This window comes from Bubalus bubalis, chromosome 6, assembly GCF_019923935.1.
Source record: "Bubalus bubalis isolate 160015118507 breed Murrah chromosome 6, NDDB_SH_1, whole genome shotgun sequence".
NCBI lineage: Eukaryota > Metazoa > Chordata > Mammalia > Artiodactyla > Bovidae > Bubalus > Bubalus bubalis.
Window position 1 is genome coordinate 90638127 of NC_059162.1, and position 26836 is coordinate 90664962.

Sequence of the window (26836 nt, forward strand, 5' to 3'; positions counted from 1 at the left end):
TTCTAGCCTCCAGATGTCAAGAAAATAATTTTTTTTTTCAAGCCACCAGTCTATTGTACCTTATTGTGGCAGCCCTAACAAACTAGCACAGCAAGGAAGAAAGAAACCTGCCTTGATTACTCCTGCATCCTGAGCACCTGGAACAGTTTCTGCCACATAGTAGGTGCTTAAGAAGTAATCAGTGGGGACTTCCCTGTAGTCTAGTGGCTAAGACTTTGCCTTCCAATGCAGGTGGTTAGGGTTCGATCCCTGGTCAGGGAACTAAGATCCCACATGCCTCAAGGCCAAAAAACCAAAACATAAAACAGAAGCAATATTGTAATAGATCCAGTAAAGACTTTAAAAATGGCCCACATCAAAAAAAAAGAAAATATTTTTTTAAAAAACAATAATCATTGAACGAACACTCTGAAAAATACAAACTATTCAGTGTTCCCCCTCAAATGTACAAACTCTTTCATACATCTGTGTCTTTGTTGTTCCTCAGCCTAAAACCCCCTTCTCCATCCAGCTAAAGAAGTCCTATTCTTTCTTCTAAATTCAGTTCAGATTCATGTTCTCCTTGACCCCACCAGACAGAACTGACTACTCTCTTCTCTGCTTTTCTGAACTTTGTAGACATACATCTACATCACTGTAGCTGCCAGGCTGCGAGCCTGACTTCAGAAACCATATTCAGTTCTGATCCCTGCCATTCACTTTGGGGCGTGATCCAGAGGACCTGATCCTTCATTAAACCCCCAACCCTTTGAATCCTTCTTATCTGACTGCAAAGCAAACAGTCCTTGTCTGCTAGTAACTTTCTGCCTGATGCGGGACAGACCCATAAACTCACATCTCTGGCACATACTGGTGTAGAAATAACTTTCTAGGCCCAAGATGGAGCCCCTCCTGCCCAGGGTGCCACATCAGGAAACCAAAATGTGGATAGCTTTCATGTTCCTACAAATGCTCCACTTGCCAAGAAACACAGTATACCCGGTCAGCCTGTCCTCAGATGCCAAGCCAGCTCTGGGCTCTCTACTTACTTCCTTGTTCCTTCTCTCCACAAACAAGGTTGACAGGTGACCCCAGCCAATGAGATATTTTCTATTTTCCTCTTTCTTGTTCTTTATTCTTTACCCTGTAAGCTTCCTGCCTATTGCCCCCACATTGCAGTACTATGATTGGAGACTGTCCTGCTTCGTGAAGTTTGTTTATCACCTAATTGTCTTCTTGAATCACGTTTAACACTAGTGAGTAAAGTGAAAGTCGCTCAGTCGGGTCCAACTCTTGGTGATCCCATGGACTATAGTCCCTCAGTCTCCTCTGTCCATGGAATTCTCCAGGCAAGAATACTGGAGTGGGTAGCTGTTGGCAGATTCTTTACAGTCTGAGCTACCCAGGGAGCCCAAGAGTACTAGAGTGGGTAGCCATTCCCTTCTCCAGGGAATCTTCCTGACCTAGGGATTGAACCTGTGTCTTCCGTATTGGAGGCAGATTCTTCACCAGCTGAGATACCAGGGAAGCCCCATTTAACACTAGGTACTCAACAAATATTTGTTTGATTGAAATGTACCAAGTTGTTGGTAAATTTCACATTCCCACTATGGTGTTTGCTTAGCATGTCCACCTTTATCCTCTCCTTCTGAACAAATCACCCCAATTTTTCAAGTCCTAACTCTTTGAGAGTTCCCTACCTGGCTTTTCTCGAATTTGCTGAGTTCTAAGAATTAGTTCTGAACATGATTCACAGTAAGAAACATGAACACAGCCCAGCTGTGAGGGAAGCACAATGCTTCCATCCTGGATCCCAGAGCACTTCTTAACTCTGAAGCCAGCAACAGGCAGGTCTCTTCCTGCCCTGCACTGACCCAGCCTGGGGTGGGGCCCCTCCACCCCCCAGGGACTGAGGCAAAACCAGCCTGGGTTGCACAGCCTGAGTTTTGCCTTAAGGAACAAAATCTGCGTGGAAAGAAAACACTGACAGGAACCATCTGCCCTCCCCCAAAGCTTGAAAGAAGTTGCATGTGGACCCCTTAATCCTTCCTCTCTCTCCTCAGCCAGGAATGAATTTCATTTGGAAGGAAAATGAGGGGGGCTGTGAGGGAGAGAGAGCAGAGAGGTAGGCCAGACACATCTGGACAGCTTTGCTCTGTAAATTCAGAAGACTGCAGGGAATCACTTTCTCCCCTTGACAAAGGAAATGGGCCATGATCAGAAATTGATGACTTGCAAAATTCATGCAGGCGAAGAGGTTATTGTGCCTCAAGGTCTTTGGGGCTTAGAAAAAAAAGGAAAGAGCAAATAATTTAAATGGGGCAGCTGTTTGTGTGACCAGAAACCCCACCACCAGCACCAGTCAGCAGAGAGAGCAGTCTAGGGGCCCCAGGGTCATTCCTCTATTGATTTGTTCAGTTATTCAGCAAAAATATCTTAAAATATACTTGAGGTTTTTTGTTTTTTCTTTTTTCTTTTGCCAGGCAGGATGCTTGGTATTAGGGAAATAGTCACGGGCTTAGATTCATCTTCATCTCTAATACCCTCACAGGGGAAACAGTCACGTAAACAATGATACTCAGACCAACAGTCACAGGCGATCATCCAGAAACCAGGACAGATTGGGTGTGAAGTACTATAAACAAAGTATCTGAAAAAATGATTCCCTTAACTAGTACCTATACTTGGAGAAAGTGAAAGTGAAGTCGATCAGTCGTGTCCGACTCTTTGCGACCCCATGTACTGTAGTCTACCAGGCTCTCCGTACATGGGATTTTCCAGGCAAGAATACTGGAGTGGGTTGCCTTTTCCTTCTCCAGGAGATCTTCCCAACCCAGGGATTGAACCCAGGTCTCCCGCATTGCAGGCAGATGCTTTACCGCCTGAGCCACCAGGGAAGTTATACTTGGGGAAGCAGTGACAAAGCTCTGGAAAACAGGGGACAAAGCTGGATTCTGAAGGCAATTCAGAAAGAAAAAAATTTACAAACGAGAGGGCAAAAAGCATAGTAGTGTGAAAGTCGGTGCACACTTGGGGGAACAGAAGCAGTTGGGTATTGGGTGTGATCACAGCCAGGAACTGCTGTGGAAAGTGGTGGGAGACATGCCTGTAGAAGGAAGCAAGGACAACTTCCTGGGAGCCAGGCCGTACATCAGTACATCAATGCCGTGCAACCTTACTCATGGAAGTAATGATACATACTCCAGAAGAGAGACTGAAGGAAACAAGGAAGAGCTGAAGTCCAAAGCAGCTTTTTATAAACATAAAATTTATTTGGAGCTATCATTTCTCCTTTCAAAAAAAAGCATCTGCATTTTGCAATCTGCTTCATAATTTTGGCTTTAATTTTTTTTAATGTTTTCCTAATTCTTCAAATAGAATGAATACCCAGCAGATGGTTTCATGTCTTCCAACACATGGCCACATAGCCCTAGGCATATGTAAACCCTAATCTGGGAAGCAGAGCTGGTTGAAGGTAGAGCCCCAGTCAAAGTTTTAATCAAAAGAAGATGAAGGAAGAAAATGAAGCCTTCATCCCTAGCTCTACCTTGCTCAATCCCAGAGCCCCCTCCTCCAACAAGCAAGAAAATAGCAGTAAAAGATACAGTTCTCTCTTCTGTGCATGTGTGCTAAGCCGCTTCAGTCGTGTCTGACTCTTTGTGACCCTATGGACTATAGCCCCTCAGGCTCCTCTGTCCATGGGGATTCTCCAGGAAAGACTACTGGAGTGGATTGCCATGCTCCCTCCGGGTCTCTCTTCTGTAAGTGAACACAAATCCAGAGCAACATAAAGGAGGACCCCTATCCACTGCTCAATGCACATTTCCCCTCTTCTGCCAGTACCACAACTTATGAGGGATCTTCTCTAACAAAGTGACCCAGCTCTTCAGTCTCGAAACATCTCAGTCCTTGGTGGTCCTGTTCTTGTAAAGGTCTAACAGTCTAACAAGGGGGCATGGTAATACAACAAGAACAGAGGAATCATCAGAGTTCCCTCCATATTCCTCTCTGCCCTCTACTTTGTATTCAAATACAGTTTCTTTTCATTGGTCAAGGTCAACCACACAAACCAAACTCTGTTTGTTTGTTTTCTGCATGGCTCCTAGAGCCCAAGTGGCCAGGGAACCCCCCATAACTTCTAATTTAGTAGAAGAATGACTGTTTTCCCAATGAGATTATTCCTTCCTTGGGTACTTTATAAGGTTTAGCAAACTACAGAACCCCAAATTAAGAAGCAACATTCTGAGCATGAATCATTCCTTTCAGTTATAAAAGGTACCACCCTACCTCCACCTCTCAGTTCCTGAATCTATAGTTACCCATTCAGAATATGTATTACATTCTGAAAAAAAGCATCCTAAACTTGTTATCGGTTACCTCCCACCTGTTGTCATATCCAAATCTTCAATATAATATTCACTGTCCTTTAAGTTCATCCAGAAAAGGAGATTATGATAAAACCAGTGATTGTCATAATAATCAGTCCACTGCCTTATTTCTTTCACCGTACATATCAGGGGCTTAGAGTTGGTCTGTGGGGCTGCAAAATTAGGTACTAGCAGTGGCAAGAGACATGGAGTGTCAAAAAGACATGAACCCTTGCACAGTATATCCATCACCTCTTTTGCTTGCTTCACATCCTCTCAATTTATCTTCATTTCCACCTATTACTTTATTTTTCTGGGCTCCAAAATCACTGCAGATGGTGACTGCAGCCATGAAATTAAAAGACGCTTACTCCTTGGAAGAAAAGTTATGACCAACCTAGATAGCATATTCAAAAGCAGAGACATTACTTTGCCAACAAAGGTCCGTCTAGTCAAGGGTATGGTTTTTCCAGTGGTCATGTATGGATGTGAGTTGGACTGTGAAGAAAGCTGAGCGCCAAAGAATTGATGCTTTTGAACTGTGGGGTTGGAGAAGACTCTTGAGAGTCCCTTGGACTGCAAGGAGATCCAACCAGTCCATCCTAAATGAGATCAGTCCTGAGTGTTCATTGGAAGGACTGATGTTGAAGCTGAAACACCAATACTTTGGCCACCTGATGCGAAGAGTTGACTCATTGGAAAACACCCTGATGCTGGGAAAGATTGAGGGCAGGAAGAGAAGGGGACAACAGAGGATGAGATGGTTGGATGGCATCACCAACTCAATGGACATGGGTTTGGGTGGACTCCAGGAGTTGGTGATGGATAGGGAGGCCTGGCATGCTGTGGTTCATGGGGTCACAAAGAGTCAGACACGACTGAGCGACTGAACTGAACTGAATTGAACCACCTGTTACTGCAGCAACAAGCCTGCAGACTTAGCCTGACAGATAATGGCCTCAACCCTGCCACTTACCTCCGGCGTTTGCCCTGGCATTCTCTGACACTGTGGTGTAAGATGCCTACAGGGGCCCTTTCAGTTGGCAGGCATAGGCAAACCTAGAAATAAGAGGGTAGCAGTACTCTTGCCTAGAAAATCCCATGGATGGAGCAGCCTGGTAGGCTGAAGTCCATGGGGTCGCTAAGAGTCAGACACGACTGAGCGATTTCCCTTTCACTTTTCACTTTCATGCATTGGAGAAGGAAATGGCAACCCACTCCAGTGTTCTTGCCTGGAACAAGGAGGAGCCTGGTGGGCTGCGATCTATGGGGTCGCACAGAGTTGGACACAACTGAAGCAACTTAGCAGCAGCAGCACTCCATGGAAGCAATAGACTAACGCTTCCTTTTTTGCATCACTTGGGTGGAAAATTCTGAAGTTTTTAGAGGGTCACAATGGAAAAGCCCCAATCACCCACCATGGTGATCAGCTCAATAACATAACCTGACATTGACCTTCCTTTCATCCCTGTTTTCCTCTTCCCAGACCCCCACCTATGTTCTCTGGAGCCACATCCCAATATCAGTAACCTGCCCATAAACACTTGTCTCTAGATCTACTTTCAGGGATAACTTAATCTATGAAAGTTGCGATTAAGAAGTGGTCTTGGGGGCCTTCCCTGGTGGTCCGGCGGTTAAGACTTCACCTTCCAGTGCAGAGGGTGCAGGTTTGATCCCTGGTCAGGGAGCTAAGATTCCACATGTCTTGTGGTCCAAAAAAAAAAAAAAAAAAAAAAACATAAAAACAGAAGCAATATTGTAACAAATTCAATAAAGACTTTAAAAATGGTCTACAACAACAACCAAAAAAGTCTTCAAAAAAAAAAGATGTGGCCCTGGAAAGCAGGACTTCCAGGTGCGATTCTGGAACTGTAGCACTCACTGGCCAGATGGTAAGAACCCACTGCTGCTGGTGGGTGGGGTGGTGATAATCCCCAGAAGTACAAAGTACCAAGACAGAGGTAGGTTGGAAGGAGTTAAAGAAAGCATGGGGACATTGAATGCCATGACAGTGGTGGTAACTGTAAGGACTGTAGCTATGGCCATTTGTGGTCAACAGTTTTCGAAGCCCTGACGAAAAGAAAATGACAGCTCCGTTAGCCAACCACCTATCCAAGACTTGCTATAAACAGTCAGGAGGCCTCGAAGGCAGTTGGGATGGCTCTCTGAAGCTTGGGCATGAATTTGGCCTATAGTATCAATACATGAGGAGGAGGTACCAAAACTGCCCCTGTAGAATACTGAAAGGGCTGGAGGCTCAGGAAGGTAAGAATATCAGAATGGTGTTCTCATATGAGACCATTTAGCACCTGTATTCACAGTAGACCATGAAGCCCATTGTATCCCCAGGTCAGAAGAGGTGATCAGAGAGCCACCCAGACTGCATTTTGGAAGAGCTCAGAGATCCTTCTTTCAATCTGGGCCCCTTTAAGGCTTCTAGTTTTTTCAGGTCACTTGGCAAATGGGTAAGAACAATATACCCAAACGTGACACTAACTGAATTCCAAATATTTCAGAGACCCAGTTACCATCGTGCCTCCTTCATAGTGGAAGGGAGACCAGGAAAGACCATTTTCTCCTTGGAGGAGCTATCTGACATGTGACAGATCAGAGAGGGGTCTGCAAACTAAGATCTACAAGCCAAATCAAGCCCACAGACTGTTTTTGTAAATAAAGTTTGTGGGAACACAGTCTTGCTTATTCTTTGCATATTGTCTATGGCTGCTTTATTACAATAGCAGAAACAAGTGGTTGCAAGAGACACTATGTGCCCAAAGCTAAAATTATTTCCTATCTGACCTTGTACAGATTACTGGAAATGTACAGGCACTTGGTTTCACAGACTGTACAACTCACCCTCTGCACAAATGGATCTTGCCAAACATCTAAGGAATCTGTTAGTTCGAGGTCTTACCCTCTGTAGGAGAGGAAAAAGTTTTCCTTGACCCTTTTAAGGTCCCTGACCGGGTCTGAAAATTAAACTGGCAAAGACAGATAACAGGAGAAAAGCATACAAGTTTTATTGAACTTTTTACATGTGCAAGGGAGCCTTCACAAGAAAATCAAGGCCCAAAGAAGTAACCATGGAAGGAAGCTTCTATATCTTTTAAACAGAGGAACAATAAATTTGTGAAGAATTGAAAAGACAAAGGAAGTCCAAAAGTGAGGGGATATATGTATGGTTCACTTTGCTGTACAGCAGAAACTAACACAACATTGTAGAGCAACTACACTCCAATAAAAATTAATTTTAAAAAGTTTTAACATTTAAATCTACAAAAGGGGAGGTGGTGCTGGGCTGGGGTAATAAATAGTGAAGAAGTAACTGGGAAGATAAGAGTGAGTTTAACAAGGTTTGACTGCACAGTTTTGTACAAATTTCTTCACCTCAAATCCCTCATCTCTTATGAATGTCTTCCTACCTTCTGGTATAGGAAGGGTACCTCTCACAGGGGAGTTTTATGACCTGTTTCAGGGAGAAGTAAGGGCAGGGGTCAGGGAAGAAGTCAGAATGGACTTCCTGCTTCTGACATTTTCTCAAACTCCTTCAGCTTAAGATAGTCAATGTGCCAAGGTGCCATACTGTCACCAAGCTATTGGACAAACATGATATTCTGTAAGATAATGAAGCCATCAAAATCCAGTAGAATAAACTGTAGAATGGCTTGGGAGAATTTACACATTCCTGAATCAGGATAGTAAACATATGAGTGCTCTCCCTACTACTAAGTCGCTTCAGTCGTGTCCGACTCTGTGCAACCCCAGAGATGGCAGCCCACCAGGCTCCCCCGTCCCTGGGATTCTCCAGGCAAGAACACTGAAGTGGGTTGCCATTGCCTTCTCCAATGCATGAAAGTGAAAAGTGAAAGGGAAGTCGCTCAGTCGTGTCTGACTCTTAGCAATCCCATGGACTGCAGCCCACAAGGCTCCTCTGTCCATGGGATTTTCCAGGCAAGAGAACTGGAGTGGGGTGCCATTGCCTTCTCCCTACTAGATGCAAGCAAATTGCCTCTGATGTTCACTGTGACTCAGAATGGGGGGAAATGTATCTGCCTGTTCACTGGCTGCACATCCATTGTCAGGGGTTGTATTCCTTAGTTCCAGGAGGAGACCACATCTGAAACAGCAGTTCAATTGGGTTCTCCACCTAATCACATGTATAATAAACCATTATCAACTCAAGGATCCTTTAACCCTGGCAAATGGGAAAATTAAGTGGGGATCAGCTAGGAGGCAACTTGCCTGTATCTTTCAAGCCTCTGATAGTTCTGAACGTGTCTTCAGCTCTGCTCAAAAATGCAGTATGACTGAATTTGATGTGTCTCTTTTTTGTGTAACTGGTGAATATTAATGTCTTCTCTGTGATCCTTGCTCCATAGTAGGCCTTCCCATGGTTCAGGAAGCAGTGTGCAACTGCTGTCAGTTGCTGAAGATATCCATTCCAGCTATGTATCCAGATGTGGGTAATCATAACAAGGAGATTTAGTGCTCAGCTTTCCTCCTATGAAGAGAACTCAAGTGAGATCTCGATGTATCTCTTGGCCTGCAAAAGTCCTCCTCCACCCCCCAGTTTAAATGATAAACCACGGTACAGTTCTGAATTCCTAAGTTTAGCTTGGAGTCAGTATCAAATAAAATTCCAGAAGGTTGGCTATATCTTTTTCCCTGGGATACAGTTACTGGGCTTAAATGGCAGCAGCTTCCTTTGGGAAAGACTGAGATGTTCACAGGGATGTTATGTGTCTATGGAGCAAGGGTCCATTGTCAACGGTTCAAGTGTTCCAGGCCTCCTGTTCAGCCCTGGAATTCAGGGACTGTCTACTGGGTCAGGTGCAGGGTTGGAGAGAAGTGTAGGCTGCGTTGGGAAGTGTTCACCTGCCTAAGTCATAGTCCAGCAGGAGAGCCAAAAATTATATTTGGAAATGTTTAATATCTAACTGCACTGTGATACAGCATGATATGAGCACAGGGTGATGTCAGAGCATGCACCCTGCTCCGGTCAAGAAAGCTGCCAAGGTAATAACATGTAAGCCAAAATCTGAAGGATAAATAGCTAAAGAATCAGAGTACAAAAAGCATGACATTATGCTCCCAATTTTTGTCCCAATTATCTCTTATTTTAAAAGTTAGATGTTTAAATGTATGATTGGAGAATCCCACTACTCAGTTTGGGGAACATCATTTCTGTTCTGAGAACTGACCAAGTACAATGTGAATCTTTATATGCAACATATACACACACACATGGGCTTCCGTGGGGCTCAGATGGTAAAGAACCTGCCTGCAATGCAAGAGACCCAGTTTAGATCCCTGGGTTGGGAAGATCCCCTGGAGAAGGGAATGGCCACCCCAGTATTCTTGGGGCTTCCCTGGTAGCTCAGATGGTAAAGAACCTACCTGCAATGTGGGAGTCCTGATAGTTCGGTCAGGAAGATCCCTGGGAGAAGGGAATGACTACCCACTCCAGTATTCTTACATGGAGAATTTCATGGACAGAGGAGCCTGGCAGGCTACAGTCCATGGGGTTGCAAAGTCAGACACAACTGAGCAACTAACACTTTGACTTACCTTCACCAGAAATCAAATTGCCAACATCCGCTGGATCATCAAAAAAGCAAGAGAGTTCCAGAAAAACATCTTCTTCTGCTTTATTGACTATGCCAAAGCCTTTGACTGTGTGGATCACAATAAACTGTGGAAAATTCTGAAAGAGATGGGTATACCAGACCGCCTGACCTGCCTCCTGAGAAATCTGTATACAGGTCAGGAAGCAACAGTTAGAACTGGACATGGAACAACAGACTGGTTCCAAATAGGAAAAGGAGTATGTCAAGGCTATATATAGTCACCCTGCTTATTTAACTTATATGCAGAGTGCATCATGAGAAACGCTGGGCTGGAGGAAGCACAAGCTGGAATCAAGATTGCTGGAAGAAATATCAATAACCTCAGATACACAGATGACACCACCCTTATGGCAGAAAGTGAAGAACTAAAGAGCCTCTTGATGAAAGTGAAAGTGGAGAGTGAAAAAATTGGCTTAAAGCTCAACATTCAGAAAATGAAGATCATGGCATCCAGTCCCATCACTTCATGGGAAATAGATGGGGAAACAGTGGAAACAGTGGCTAACTTAATTTTTCTGAGCTCCAAAATCACCACAGATGGTGATTGCAGCCATGAAATTAAAAGACGCTTACTCCTTGGAAGGAAAGTTATGACCAACCTAGACAGCAAATTAAAAAACAGAGACATTACTTTGCCAACAAAGGTCCATCTAGTCAAGGTTATGGTTTTTCCAGTAGTCATGTATGGATATGAGAGTTGAACTATAAAGAAACCTGAGCGCAGAAGAATTGATGCTTTTCAACTGTGGTGTTGAACAAGACTCTTGAGAGTCCCTTGGACTGCAAGGAGATCCAACCAGTCCATCCTAAAGGAGATCAATCCTGGGTGTTCATTGGAAGGACTGATGTTGAAGCTGAAACTCCAATACTTTGTCCACCTCATGCGAAGAGCTGACTCATTGGAAAAGACCCTGATGCTGGGAAAGATTGAGAGCATGAGGAGAAGGGGACGACAGAGAATGAGATGGTTGGATGTCATCACCAACTCAACGGACATAGGTTTGGGTGGGCTCTGGGAGTTGGTGATGGACAGGGAGGCCTGGTGTGCTGCGATTCATGGGGTGGCAAAGAGTCGGACACGACTGAGTGACTGAACTGAACTGAACATACATACACATGCATAGAAAATGTCTAGAAAGCTATGTAATAAAGTGCTAATGGTGGGTATCTCTGCAAGGTGTAATTATAAGCGGGTTTCTTTCCCAAATAAATTGTTCTATGATTATTTTTCACATAACAGAAAAGAAGTTACTGTTTTTGTTATAAGAAAAAAAGAAATTCATTTGTTTTCTTAGCGAGAAGGCTGTGCATCAATTTTTAAGTCATGTGACCTCTTGACTCTCTCCTCCAGCTGGGCCTGGCTGTACACGTGTCATCATGAACTTCCAGAACTGAAATCTAAACCCTGGGAGCAGTGAGTGGTATCAGATCTGTCCCAAACTGCAGCATTTGGGATTCCAGTCCTGAGCCAAGGGCAGAAGCTCTGACGCTGGAAAGATGCTCAACATTCTGACTTTCTGGTCCATCTGGCACTGACTACTGCCCAGGCAGTGTGAATCCTGGGGTCAAGAAGAGACAAACCATCAGTGTCCCTCTATGCATCTCCCACTTCACCTAGGAGACTGGGCAGGCTGCTGTGGTCCAAAACTTCACTGACTTCAGATACAACAAATGCCTAGGCCAACAGCTTAACTATTTTTGCATTGAGGATCATCAAAACATCTTGAACTCTTTCTCTAGTATTTTGAGTTTGTCAAAACTCTCAGTCATGCTTGGCTGATTAATTCTAAATGCATGCAGCTTAAAAAGAAGCAGGGAGAGAGCAAATGGGATCCTTATGGTTTTCATTCATTCACACCTAATACAGCCATATGTGGGAGAATGGTGGGGGAGGGGCACCAGATGCCCTGGGTTCGTTCAGTCATGGAGTATTCTATCAAGGCAGGAGGCTGACAGGGACCCCGGGAGCCAACAGGGAGCCAGAAAACCTGTATTCTTGTCCAGTCTTTTCTAAGTGCCTCCTCTCGTGTCAGGCCCTGTGCTGGATACTGCAGATACAAGGTGAGTCAGGCACATTTCCTGCTCTCCGAGGATTCAAAGTTCGATGTCAGAGATGAATATATAAGGAGCTAATTCCCTTAAAGAGTGTCAGAGATGCACAGGGTATAGTGGGACTTCAAGGAAGAGGCAGTCTGTTCTTCCCAGAGTTTAAAGAAAGGCTTCAGAGAGTATAATAAGGCTAAATTGTTGTGTAGTCACTAAGTCATGTCATGTCTGACTCTTTGCAACCCCACCAAGCTCCTCTGTAGCCCACCAGGCTTCTCTGTCCATGGGCTTTCCCAGGCAAGACTACTGGAGTGGCTAACCATTTCTTTCTCCAGGGGATCTTCCCGACCCAGGGATCGAACCCACATCTCTTGCATTGGCAGGCAGTTCTTTACCACTGAGCCACCAGGGAAGCCCCGATAATGCTGATGCTCGCCCTGTATTGAGTACTTGTCATGTGTATTAGTTTCCTGGGGCTGCCTTCACAGACTGCCACCAACTGCGTAGCTTAAAAGAACAGAAAAGTATTCTTGCAAGTTCAAGATTCTGGATATCAAGGTGTCAGCTGAGCTGGCTCCTCCTGAAGGGTCTAAGGAGAATCTGTTCCACACTCTCTTCTAGCTTCAGGTGGCTCCAAGCAACCTGGGTGTTCCTTAGCTTCTAACTGCTTCACTCCAACTACTGCCTCCTTCATCACACAGCTATCTGCTCTGATCTGTGTGTCTTTTGTTTCTATAAGATGCCAATCTTCAGATCTAGAACATACCTCAATCCGACATGATTTCATCTCAAAAGTCTTATTTCCGAATACATTGAAATTCACAGTATAGGGAGGCTAGGGCTTGAACGGCTTTTGGAGGACACAGGTATACTACACCACATTGCAGCCCCTTACGTACATTATATGATTTCATTCTTGCAACAGCCCTGTGAGACAAGTACTATGGTTAGTTCCATTTTATACATGAGGAAACAGACATGCAAAGGTAAAGAACTGGGCATTCAGTAAACATGCTAAGTGAAACAAAAATTTGTTCAATAGACCAACCATATGACTTTCCCCAGCATACGCAGCTGACCTGCTGCAGGGAGAGTATATGATACACACTGAGCTACTGTGTATGAAGATCAGAGGTTTAATCTGTATTTTGGGGTGACAGCATACTAATAAAATAATAATGCATTCCTGTAAAAAAAAAGAAAAAAAAAAAAAACATAACCAGTAAGACAAAAAGCATGGTTTGAACACAGGTCCAACAGATCCCAAAGCCCTATCCTTAGTCAATGTGTTACTCTCTTAAGTTGAATCTTGAATGGTGGCTAGATGTTTATCAGGGAGATGACAAAGTACCTGGGAGTTACTCTTTTCAAGGAGACAGAGCAGCTAGGGGGAACCAGAGACCTCAGGCTTCCAAAAGCAGGGCCAGAAACACGTGAGGTAATGAAGAACCATAGAGCCTGAGCTCCCCTCCAGTCCAGTACACAGCTAAGGGGAGAGGCTTGCAAGGTCAGTGTGGAGTTCTGGGCTGGGCCAGGTGCCTGGATGCAAGTGATAATGAAGCTCCTTCAGCCTGGGTGTTTCTGACAGTGTTTTCTCCCAAAGCCATGGCTGCTGTGGACTCTGCGCATGGTGACCTCCATCTTTGCTCAGAGCCAGGACAATGGACCTCAGGTGGACAGAGCCTGACATCCTCGTGTGTTCCCTTCTCCCTGCCCTCACTGCCCTCCTCCCTCTTTCCTTTATCCAGGCTTCTTGGAGAGTTTTTTATCAGCTCTCACTCATAGGAAGCAGGGGCAGCACCAAGGAGAGGCATTGCTTCCAAAGCTCTTGGTTCTCATTCTAATTGAAGCCCATGCTTGGTCCTCCTATAATGAGACTCTGTTATCCCCAGTATGGCAGCCCTGTGGGCGCCTGTACTGCACTGGCCACATCTTCCGTATCTATACAATCCAGCTTCTTCCACTGACTACTGGGCTCCTCTTGTGCTTGGCTGACAGAACCAATCACACAAAGAAGCAAAAATCGCCTACTCCCATCAGGGGTTAGTATCTCCCATTTCACAGCAGACAATGTGCTTGTGACTCTGCAAAAGGTAAATTCAGGTGCTGAGTCACCTGTCACTGTGTCTTCCTTTCCTTCTACCCCATGCCCCAAGAGTGCCCTATGTTCTTGATGCAAAGAACCAACTCGGCTTTGTTTTCTAGACAGGACACACCCAAGCATTCCTCTGGGCCTTTGCTTTTGCGATTTCTTCTGCCAGAAACATCTTGCTTCACCTTCAAGCTCCTCTGGTCCTTTAAGACTGAGCTGAAATGTTATCTCTCTGCAAATCTCTCCTAGTTTTCCCAAAGTGACTCACCCAAGTTCTGGGTTTTAAGTCTTCCTTCTTATGTAAAGCACTTGCGTCACATCTGTTTTCATTCTCTTCTCCCCCAGATAGACTCATTCCTTCATTTCTATTTTCCCAGAAGAGAGCACAGTGACTGGCACATAGTTGGTGCTCGGTACAAGTTTATGGTATGGGTGAACAGGCAGGAGGGAGTTAAATGTGATTTCACTCCAAGAATATGGACACCAGCAGAGCAGATGGAAACCATTTAGGAAATGCAGCTCTTCCTCTCCAGCCCCACCCTCTCCAGCCTGGGCTCCACCTCCCCAGGGTCTCACCTGAGCTTGAAACACCCAACAAGGGCAGTGCCCACTTTAAAGCAGATGCTGTGGCCTCTCTCCTAGCAGCATGTTCTCTGAGCTCTTCTGCATGTTTCCCACTGTTGATCTCATTTCCAGCGTGGACTACCTCTAGGCTCATGACAGCCATTTAACTCCTGAATATCGGCTGCTATCCCTCCAATAGAGATGGAAAATGGGGTGTTCACTTATCATCAGCCAACATCAGGGGGTGCTGGGCTGGACTGGACACAGAGATGAATGGAACTCGAGCTCTAGTTTGGGGGAGGTCTCCTTCAAGAGGGGTTGACAGCCTAGTGAACAAATATACATAACACAGTGTGGTTCACAGTGAAAAAGAAGAACCACCAGGTCAGGGAGCAGGGATGGGAAGGTGTATGTGGGAGAAACAAAGGAGAGAAAGGGCATCAGGCTTGAAGTGTTCAAGGAAGGCTTCTTGGCAGAGGCAATACCTAAGCTACAATTTTAACCACGTGCAAACACAGGACCTTAAATAATTTTAGATCCAGACTCTTGTGATGTCTAGAGAGTTCCCCAAGGCAGTGTTAGGAATGGAAATATGATGCTGTCATCTACAGACCCTGGAGCCTACCATTTCTACAGGTAGGGGAGACCCATGGCATAAAATTCTTCAACAGTTGCACGGGCTTATCTGTCCCTGCTGCTGGTGTCCCTCAGGCCCCGCAGCACAGAGCTTCAGGATTCAAAGCTCTCTAGTTCTTTGTCACAGTTCTCACTTTTAGTCTCTGTAAAAGGTCTTACCTTTTATCTGACAGAGGCCTTGTAAGATATGCTATTGTAGATTCAACATAGGCAGGGGAGTCAATTCACTGGGTTTAATTCATTGCTGGGTGTGTGACCTTGGGCAAACCGCTGAACCTAGCTCAGTTTCATGCTCTGTTAAAGAAAGGTGATAATTAATAATATCTCCCTTATGGTTGTTGAGGGGATGAAATGGAATATAGGATGGAAACCTCGTCTTCCATGCCTCTTTGCTCCCTTGATCACATCACGCTCTTTTCTGCCCTTTTACCTGTTTCCCTCAGCGGGAAGGTTCTACCTCAGTTTAGTTGTTTAGCCCCTCCTGTCTTCTAGGACCCCCTTGAGGTCACTCCTCAGGACAGCTTTCCCTGACACCTCAGACCCAAGTACCTTGTATCACAAAGGCTCATAGTCATTGGAATTTCTTTTACACCAGTCTCAAAGACCTTGAACATCAAGCAGGTCACGACATCTTTGCCAGCCAACTGTAAGATCAAGGACATCAAATCTCTCTTGTTCAATGCTGTATCTCCAACTAACTCACAGGGTCTGGCACACAGCAGGTACTCAGTAAACATCTAATGAATGCATAGATAAACAAGTAAAAGAGAACTCAGTGATGATGGATATTACTAGTGATACTATAACCTCAGCCCACCACTTACTACCTATATGACTTAGTTGCATCACCTGTAAAATGAGAAGAGTGAATATTCAGAATGACCCTGCAAAATAGCTATTGACTTCATGTAGATAAAATGTTTATCTCATAGTGTTAAAAATGGAGTTAAACATGTCCAAAATGGAGTCATCTGTGCTAAGCCCCATGTCTTGATTTGGTGCACCAAACCAAGACTTAACTCACAGTTTTGGTTCTCCCAGAAGTAGAACCTCAGTCAATCAGAAATTACCTGACCAGCCTTAAGTAGGTAATCTGCCTGATATACCCCTGCCAGGTATAACTTCCTTGTTCCTGCTCCCTTCTGCCTGTAAGTCTTTCGTTTCATACAACTCTTGGAGTTCATTTCCATCTGCCAGATTGGATGCTGTCTGGTTCTAAATGATTTTTGCGTAAATAAACTCAAAAGTTTTAACATGCCTCAGTTTATATTTAAACAGGAGGGAATCACCAACTGACAGTGACTCTTCTCATCATAAGGACAAAGGGGAACTAGGGCCTCTTCTTCAGAACCCAAAAGGATCCTTTCCCCATGTTTCCAAAGGTCAGAAGAATGCTGTGATCCTCACCCCTGTATAACCTAGCACTCTCCAGGAGAGCTTGAAAGGAAAAAGATGCCCGTGGCCATGCCCGGTCTGCTGCCTTGACAACCGAGGCTGCCTCAGCGTGGGGGCTACTGCAAATCTGCACACTCCTGCTCCCGACCAGAGCAGAGAAGCAGACAGGGGATCATTGCCAATGGCTTTGTGCAGATTCATCATTTCAAATCCTCATTCTTAACATGTGTTTTCGATTGCACGCAAAACATGGCTTTCTGGTTTCCATTACCTTTGTTTCATTTTTGAATATAATGTCTTTTATAGCCTTGGGAAGGGAGGGAGTTCCAAGCAAGCCAGTAAGAGTGTGAGTATATGCTTTTTATGTTTCCATCAGAAGAAAGAGGGATGAGAGAGCCAAGAAACCAGCGATGGCAGGCTTGCCTCTGACTCCTTCAAGTCAATCACTGATTCCCCAGACATTTATTCAGCACCTACTCTGTGCTCAGAGAGAGAGGATAAAAAGATGACCCCCATGTGGTCCCTGCAGTCTAGTAATTTGCAACTGAATGAAGCAAACTGGCTCACAGCACCACAATAGGAGACAGATTTTTCTTCTGGAAGGGAAGGAAGGGAAAAAAAAAAAAAAGAAGAATGAAGGAAGGGAAAGGTAGGAAGGGAAGGAGAGAAGAAAGGATGAAGGCAGAGTGCAGTAGGGGAAGGAAAGAAACTAACATGTATTTATGACTTCCTGTGTTCCAGGCACTAGGCTAAGTACCTTACATCTTATATTCTATTTACACCTCCTAACAGCCTTCTAAGGTAAATTCATTTACCATTTTACAGAAGAGAAAACAGAGACTAAGGTGATGCCCAGGGTTTCATAGCTGGTAGAACAATCTGAAGGTGTTTCACAGGCTCTGGAGCTGGTGGTGCCAGCCCAGCCCTGCTGTACAGACTGGAGCCTCCTTGAGTGCACAAGGCGCCCACAGTCTGAGAACCTCTGGCTCCTTGAAGTTCTCCCGCAAACACAGAAGGCTAGAATCGATGGAACTTAGAAATCATTAATCCAACCCACAGGAGGAGAAGCCGAGATCCAGAAACAGGTGGTGGTCACTTGCCTGGGGTCTTGTGGAAGGTTCATAGAAGATCTGGGGTCTGGTCCTTCCTACCAGAGCCCACGGGGAACTCAGCAATGCCAACAGCCATGGCATTTAATTGTTTCCAGACCATGGAAGATTGCAGTCCACCCTCCTCACTCTGTCCCATTCTGGCTCAAGCATTCCCAGGTCTGCTGAGCAGAAAGGTTTGTTTTGGCAGAAAGCTGGGTGCTGTCCAGCTCGATAATCACCCGTGTTAACACACCATTATGTGTGTCGTTAACAGACTTGGCAACTGGGATTTTACTTTTTTTTTTTTCATTTTCTTTTTATTTTCAAAAAATAAAAAAATAAAATGCAACCCCCATGTGTGAATCAGAAGGACCAGTCACACAGGTGCATGTTGACTCTGCCTGGAAAAGGAGGCTTTTCCAAAAGCAGGTCTTTCTGCCTAGGACAGAGATTACAGCTTTGCTTTTGAAGGAGGCACTGTCTGTCATCAGGAGTGGGATTTGCCACTCATAGCTGGGGCCCCCACGTCCAGTCTTTCCTCCCATGCCTTACCAGCACCTTCTCTATACCAGCCTAGCTGATAGAATGGAAAAGGTAAGGGCTATGAGCTCAGACAGACTTGAGATTAAAGATTAGCTTCATCACCTTGTGGCTTGTGAGGACTTAATTGAGATTTAACCTCTCTGAACTTCAGTTTCCCCATCTAGAAAATGGAGTAACAATAAGATATCATATATCGTCCTTCCCTCCATTTATGTCATGCTCAGAAACTTACCGATTTTAAAAAAGAAAGAAAAACATTTAAAAATAATATTGTACTCCCATGATTTGGCAGGCCTTGTTCTAAGTACTTTGAATAGAAAGATAAATCAGATACAGATCTTGCCTTCCAAAAGTTTACAAAAGGCTCACAGGGGAGCTAAAGAAATTTAATCATTATTCCACAAATACACACTAAGCCAATGTTAACCCATTTCCAATGCTAACACCCTGGTCCAAATCACATGTTCACTCACCTTGACCCCTGCAGTCACCCAACCAGCCTCGGGTTTCCTCCCTTGCTCCTTTACAGTCTGTTCTCAACAGAGCAGCCAGCATGAACCCTTAAAACACCAGTAAGATCACATCACTCTGCTGTTCACAACCTCTCAATGGTTTCCTTAAATTCAGGGGGAAAACAACTTAAGTACTTAGACTGGCCTAGAATGTCCTAGGATCCAGGCCCCTCACATCTCACTGCCCACCTCGTTCACTCTGCCTCTGCCCCACCAGTCTGTCTGCTTGCTATTCACTGAGCACTCTTGGAAGCTCCCACTTCCAATTCTTCATTCTTCCCAGAGATCGGAGGTCCCCTAGGTATCTGCACCTTCCATCACTTCACTCAGGCTGCTGCTCAAATGTCACCTCATCAGAGAGACGCTTGATTCACACGAGCATCCGGGTGCCTGCCTTGTCCTTACTCTGTTTTACTTTCCTCCATAGACTTATCGCTTCCTGAATGATTGTGTTTATCGATTTGTTTGTTTTCTGCCCTTCTCATCAGAATACAAACTCGCAAAGGGCAGAGATTTCGGAGCAGCACCCTTCTCATACTATGTCCTTGATAAACATCTATTGGGTACAAAAATGATACAAAACAAAACATACTATCTGACAGACAACTGCACTAAGCAGTAGAGAGACCAAATGGACAGACAGAGGCCACCTTTCCTAGTCTGTGTGGGGAGGACGACAGAGGGAGCTCCCTGGGTCTTCTGAGGAGGTACTTGACCCAGCTGTGGAAGGTCGGAATCAGGGAATTCTTTCAGAAGGAAAATATCTCTAAACCTGGCCTTAAAGAATGAGTTAGGGTACAGAGAAAAATAGGAAAGTTGGAGACAGGGGAAAGGTATTTCAGATAGAGGAAACAATATGAGAAAAGGAATACAGGAAAGAAACAGGTTGGCATGTTTTGAGACCCACAAAGACTTCCGTTTTGCAGAAGCTATACCTGTGTGTGTGTGTGTGAGTGTGTGTGTGTGTGTGTGTGTGAGTGTGTGTGTGTTGGAGGTGGTGTAGAATAAAAAGAGATGGAGCTGGAGATACAGAAAGGAATGGTTCGTGGAAGGATGTCTATGTCAGTTGAAGATATGTGATCTTATCTTACCGGCTAGGGAAAGCCATTGAAGAAGAGTGTCAGGGTCAGATTTGGGTTTTAGAAAGATCTTCTGACCAGAGGATGGAAGACAGAATCATGGGATCTCAGGGTGAGAATCACGGAGGTGAGTTAGCTAGAATTAAAAAAAAACTGTTTTGCTTTCTGTAACTCCAGCTATCATCTAAAGAGGACAGATCCCACTAAATGGGAACAAGATCTTATTTCAGCTAAGACTTTCTATGATTTTGGTTATATAGTTTTGTGGACAAGATCTGGGGAGAGCTAAATTCTCTGTATCATATGAGGAAAGAATTTGGAGTTTTCCCAAAGGATCTCAATGGGAAAAAATAGGAGCAAAGGAAAGAGGAACCAGTAAGACAATGTGATGTTAACTACTGAGCAGAGTAAATTTTCTATAGAAAAACCCAGTAGTGATGGAGTGTTTTAAAAAACAAGAGCTTGTAATTTGTGGTTTTAAGTTGCTTGCTAATTAATGAGGGTACTAGTATAAGTATGCCTGCCATCAGTGAAATAAAACAAACACAATGGACAAAGCACAGAAGGCAACAGTTTTCTGGCACTGGACAAAAGGCAGTACAAGGCCAGGATGACAGCAAGGAGGGGCGTTCACAAGGTGAGCCCCGAAATTGCCCCAGCTCTCTGTCTGGGGGGGGATTCCCCCACTGCAGAGCAGAGAGCCAGCGTGTGCCCACAACATGATAGTTCTAATGAGCTGAGGAGGTCAAAATCAGAGACAGAACAGCTGGAATGGCTGGAACTGTGAGGAAAAGCAGAGAGGAGTGAACTGCACAGACAGGGGTCTCCAGAAGGTGTGGAGGGAGGCCTATAAAGTCCTGAGCTGAAAGCTAGGCTATATTCAGAGACAGAGTAGCTGCAACAGAGCGGAGAACAAAACAGATACTGAAAGTTAAGCAGTGCTAGAGAACAGTTCAGCCAGGGGAGGGGAATCTTGTTCACACCCAGGTCCCCAGCTGAGACATGAAGATGATGACAGTGTAAGAGTCAGGACCGCACCCTAGAGTCAGGCACACTCTTGATAGTCACTGGCCATTAGAACTTCTGCAGTGATGTTAATGTTACTTGACTGGTCCAAAATGATAACCATGAGCTGCAGGCAGTTATCAAGCACTCAAAATATGACTAGTACAACTAAGGAAATGAGTTTGTAATTTATTTCATTTCACTTTATAAATTTAAACAGCTACATGTGGCTGTCATATTTTGCAGAACAGCTTGGGTCCCACCAAAATAAAAAGCCCTAAATCCAAGCCCTCACAATATCCACAATAGACAAAGATTTGGAGGTTGGCCCCATCAAGTTAGAGTTGCTTGAGAAAGACGTGCTTTCCACAGATTCTCCATATCAAAACCTACAGTCAAGGTGATGCTGCTGCTGCTGCTGCTAAGTTGCTTCAGTCGTGTCTGACTCTGTGCAACCCCATAGATGGCAGCCCACCAGACTCCCCCGTCCCTGGGATTCTCCAGGCAAGAACACTGGAGTGGGTTGCCATTGCCTTCTCCAATGCATGAAAGCGAAAAGTGAAAGTAAAGCCGCTCAGTCGTGTCCAACTCTTAGTGACCCCATGGACTGCAGCCCACCAGGCTCCTCCGTCCATGGGATTTTCCAGGCAAGAGTACTGGAGTGGGGTGCCATTGACAGTTAAGGTGATGAACCAGTCTAAATAGATTTATTTGGACAAGCTAAAGAGGCATATTGTTAGCTTTAGAGCAACAACTAAGAAGCAGTAAGAAGTATTGATGAGAAGCCAAATAGAGGAAATAAAATGGAATTCCAAAAATGTGTATAATTAGGAAAGGAAAGGATCATTAGAGAAACAATCCCCAAAAAACAAACAAATGAAAACAAATAGCAAAATGATAATCTTAAACCTAAAATATTTATAATCTTACTAAATGTAAAACTCCTCAATTAAAAAAAAAAACAGAATGACAGACTAGATTAAAAAGCAAGATTCAAGAATATTCTCTCTCTAAGTGATGCACTTTAAATTTCAAAACACAAATATGTTGAAAGTATATAGACGAAAAACACATATTATGAGTTATGGGCTGAATTGTAGCCTCCCCCACAAATATATGTTTCCCTGGTAGCTCAGATGGTAAAGAATCTGCCTGCAATGAAGGAGACCTAAGTTCTATCCCTGGGTCGGGAAGGTCCCTTGGAGAAGGAAATGGCTACCCACTCCAATATTCTTGACCAGAGAATTCCATGAACAGAGGAGCCTGGAGAGCTACAGTCCACGGGGTCACAAAGAGTCAGACACGACTGAGTGACTAACACATATACACACACAGCACAAATATACATGTTTAAGCCCTAATGCCCAATGTGACTATCTTTGGAGATAGCAATTTTAAGGGGGCGGGGGTGGCTATTAAGGCTAAATAAGGTCCTAATCCAATAGGACTGGTATCTCTGTTTTCACCTTTTTTATCCTTTTCTTATGTGGAGAGGAACTATTAATACTTAAGGGGCGGCACTGACGCAGCACGGGCCACGCAGGACACAGTCCAGCTCCCAACCAGTGTCTTCCAGGTTGCAGAAAGGTTGCAAGAAAGGATTTGTGCACTCTGCCCCAAAGTCCTCAAGTGTAGTGTCCTGTACTTTGCACAATCAGAGAATATAGCTGCTCATGAAAACTGTTTGCTGTATTCCTTGGCAGTTGTGGAAAGTGAGGACCATGACCCATATAATAATGATAGAAATTTTGATGTGGAATCAGTAAAGAAAGAAATCAAGATAGGAAGGAAGTTGAAATGCATGCTTTGTGAGAAAACAGGAGCCACAGTGGGATGTGACTTAAAATCCTGTTTCAAGAATTACCATTTTTTTTGTGCCAAGAATGACCACACAGTTCTACAAGCTGATGGACCTAAAGGAATTTATAGTGTTTTGCCAGCAACATGCTGACCCTCAAAATGATCTACCATCAGTAAAGCCTTGTCTGGTGTCTTCCCTTCTCACTACAGTGAGCGGACCAGACCAAGACAAGCCTATTTTTCAGGAGTGAAAACAAAGAGGAAGGAGGAAACCTCTCTCAACAGGCAGTCCTGTACAGCCACCTGAAGAATGGCCCTGAAGAAGGAAATGGACGGCAGACACACAGGCGCAATTGTGGACGCTGCTTTTCTTAAGAAATGTAAATAAGCAGGACTTCTTGACGCTTTACTTGAAGAAATATTAGACAAACTTCATTTGAAGGAAAGACTCATGGATGAGACTACTTCAGAATCAGACTGTGAAGAAATTGGACTTCACTTTTTGACTGGAGATTGTTTGAAGACACACTTGCAAATTTTCAAGCAGCAATAGAGAATCAAATTCGTGAATCTGAAGAGAGGTGGCGGCAGCTGATGGAAGAGATTGAGCTACCTCAGGACTTAAACCTTGTACTCCCAGCTTCAGTCAAGTTCCACTTTAGATTCTTCTCTGTCTTCTTAAGAAGGACCATTTCCTAAGCCAGGAATCGAGCATAGCTGCAAACAGGGAGAAATCTGGAGAGTGGTCTGTGAGAGCCACACACCTCCAGCACCAGGCCCCTGGGGTCTCTGTGATCCCTGCCTGCTGTCCCCTGTTCTTGCTGATGGGCATCTGATGCCTGTTACTGCCTTCCCCTCCTTACCATCATCTCACTTCTACCTCTCCCCCGCTAGTAAAATGTTTCTCAGAGTCTACTTCAGTAAATTAGACCATGCCTCCCATGGCTCTAAAAATCCTTTGGTAGCCTCCTCCCCTCCCCTACTCCAGTGAGCTAAGTGGATTCCAGGTGCTCCCACCCCAGGGCCTTTGCTTGTCCTGCTGTGAGGTCGTCATCAAAATCTGCTCATACCTGTTCCACCCGAGAGTCCTTTCCCCTCGCACCTCTTCTCAGTATAAGCCACTGTATCACACATCAAACTACTGGAGTATAAGCAGCCTGAGGGCAGAAACTCCCTTCCTGTGTTTTCCTCCCTGTCACATTTCCAGCAGCTAGCATGTTCAGTAAATGTTAAATGCATAAACTGTTTTTATCTTTTAAGACAAGTTCCAGCCCATAATGCCTCTTTGATATAATGAATTTTAATATCATACATTACCAAAAAAAATACTTAATCAGGGATTATAGCACGCACACAACCAACCACTCTAGTAGTTGAAAAGGTTAACTGACATAATAGAGGATTCTTTTAAAATGTAAGCAACAATCTCATTGCCTTTCAGCACAAAACCCTCAGATGGGAAGACGAACATGGAGAGATGAGAGGGGAAGAGGGAGTGCTGGGGTTTGGGGTTGGAAAAGGAAAAGGTTTCATTGTTGGAGCTCCCTGGGAGAGGTGCAAGAAAGCTTCTTAAGAAAGGTAAAGAAAAGAAAAATCTGTGGAATAAAAATCTGGTTCAAGTAAAAAAGAAAGGAATCAAGAGTGAGTGAAGGAGGGAGGGAAGAAGAAAAGAAAAAGAAAGAAATGCACATCACTGGCTTCCCATCTCAGAGAAAAAGCACAAGCTCTTGAATTGGCCAACCAGGCACCACGGAGTCACCAAGCCTGTGCTCCACTGGCAGCCCCACACCCTCTGCTTGCCCCCCTGTAGACGCACGGCTCCTGGTTGGTCCTTGAGTCCAGCAGGCACATCCCCGCATCATCAGGGCCTTTGCACTAGGACTTCTCCCTGCTGCCAAGCCGCCCCCCACCCCCAAGCAGATGCTTGCTCCCTCACCTCCTTCATATCTGTGAAAAGTCACCCTTCATCAGGCCTTACCTGATCCCCCTTCTCTATTTAAAATCCCACGTGCAGATGCTATGCCCTTCCAGTTTTTCTTTTTCTCTACAGCACTCGCCATCAAACATAATATAAACATTACTTACATATTTTATTTATTTCCTGACTGCTCGGCAAGGATATAAATGTAAGAACATCTGATTTTGTCCATTATGTTCACTGCCACATCCTGGTACCTGATATGTGCATAGCACATAGTAGGTGCTCAATATATATACAATTCTCCCTCGGTATCCAGGGAATTGATTCCAGGACCAAACTCTGAGGATGCTCAAGTCCTTTATATTAATAAAGTGCAGTCATATTTGTGTATAAGCTATGAACATCCTCTAGATTACTTATAGTAATCAATAAATCATCTCTAGATTACTTCTTATTATACTTATTACTAGTACCTAACACAACGCAATGTTGGTGGTATCCACAGATACAGAACCCATGGGTGTGGAGGGCCACTGATTTGTTGGGAAGAAGGAATGAAGGAAGGGACATATAAAGCATTTTCCACAGTTCCAAGTACATAGTAAGCCTCTAGGCCTCTCTGGTAGTTCAGTTGGTAAAGAATCTGCCTGCGTGCAGGAGACCCGGGTTCAATCCCTGGGTTGGGAAAAATCCCCAGAGAAGGAAATGGCAAACCACTCCAGTATTCTTGCCTAGAAAATCCCGTGGACAGAGGATACTGACACACTACAATCCATGAGATCGCAAGAGTCAGACACAACTTAGCAACTAAACCAGCACCAAGCCTCTAGTAAAGGATAATTTTTATTACTGGATCTAGGAAATGAAGCCTAGAAAAAACAAAAGCCTTGACCAAGGGCCATGGAAAGTTTTTGATGAGACCAGTGCAAAGCTCCAGGTCCCCTGACTCGTAGCATATGCATATATGCATGAGAAGTCACTTCAGTTGTGTCCGACTCTTTGTGACCCTATGGACTGTGGCCTGCCAGACTCCTCTGTCCGTGGGATTCTCCTGGCAAGAATACTGGAGTGGGTTGCCATGCCCTCCAGGGGATCTTCCTGTCCCAGGGATCAAACCCACGTCTCTTATATCTCCAGCATTGATAGGCAGGTTCTTTACCACTAGCGCCACCTAGGAAGCCCCAACTTGTAGCATACAATTAAGGGAAAAAAAGTAAAAGAAGGAAAAAAAGCTTTGACTTCCTGTTATGCACCTGGCACTTTCACATTTAATCTTTCTATTAGTTACCAGAGGTGAAGGTGTTATTTTAATTCCAGTTCTGAGAACACTGATGCTCAGAGAGGTCAACTTCCCAAGATCACACAGCAAGTAAGTGGTAGAATCAGGATTCATACCCAGGCCTATGATTTGAAGCCCAGTCCTTTCCTAATAATTCAGGAGAGAGGTGTGGTCAAAGTGCCAACAGCTTGAAATGAAATCCATCACTCACAGCCCAAATCCAAACCTCCCCTCATTTAGCCTCAGGCAGGTTTTCCTCTCAGGCTTGACCTTTAAGAGAAGTCTGCTGACACTTTGGCGTCTGCCTTTGAAAGTCAGCTGCCCGTTTCTCAGACTCCTAAATTGCCTGTAAGAAGTGTTTCATTATTCTGTCCAGGCGACATCGAGTACCTGGGCCGTATTTCATGAAAAGTTCCCCTTCAGGCCAGGCCACAGGGCAGGTAGCATTTCTGTCTCCAGGAAACCCCTAAAATCCACCTTCTGGATAATTCCACTGGAGACAAATTAGAAATGAAAGCAGCTGCCTGCCCTCTTTCATGTTCCTGGGGGAGCCGGGTGGGTATGGGCAGCCAGGCACCAAAGAATTCTTTATTCTTCCAACACAGGGGAAATTGAGGGAAGAGAGTAAACACAGCACCTTCCACCCATACATCAGTCATGGGCACTGTGGGCAGGGGGCAGGAGGGGCCCAAAGGTGTCATTCCCAAGGCAGAAAGCTCACAATTAAGTCACTTGAACTAGAAACGTATTTACTATATAAATGAACAATAATGTATACATATAGTTGACTCACTTTGCCATACAGTAGAAACTAACACAACTCCATAAAGCAACTATATCCAATAAAAATTAATTTAAAAACTGAACAATAAATGAAGACAGCAACCATGTCTTGACAAC

General features: G+C 44.5%; 1 protein-coding gene across 1 annotated transcript; it reads left to right on the plus strand.

The window, feature by feature from the left end:
* Positions 1-20030: 20030 nt before the first annotated feature.
* Positions 20031-23692, plus strand: PHF11 (PHD finger protein 11). The gene is given in 6 exon segments (XM_045166226.1): positions 20031-20058; positions 22466-22862; positions 22864-22916; positions 22919-23227; positions 23230-23359; positions 23361-23692. Coding segments are annotated over 6 exon segments (975 nt in total). The 3' UTR covers positions 23419-23692.
* The last annotated feature ends 3144 nt before the right edge of the window (positions 23693-26836 follow it).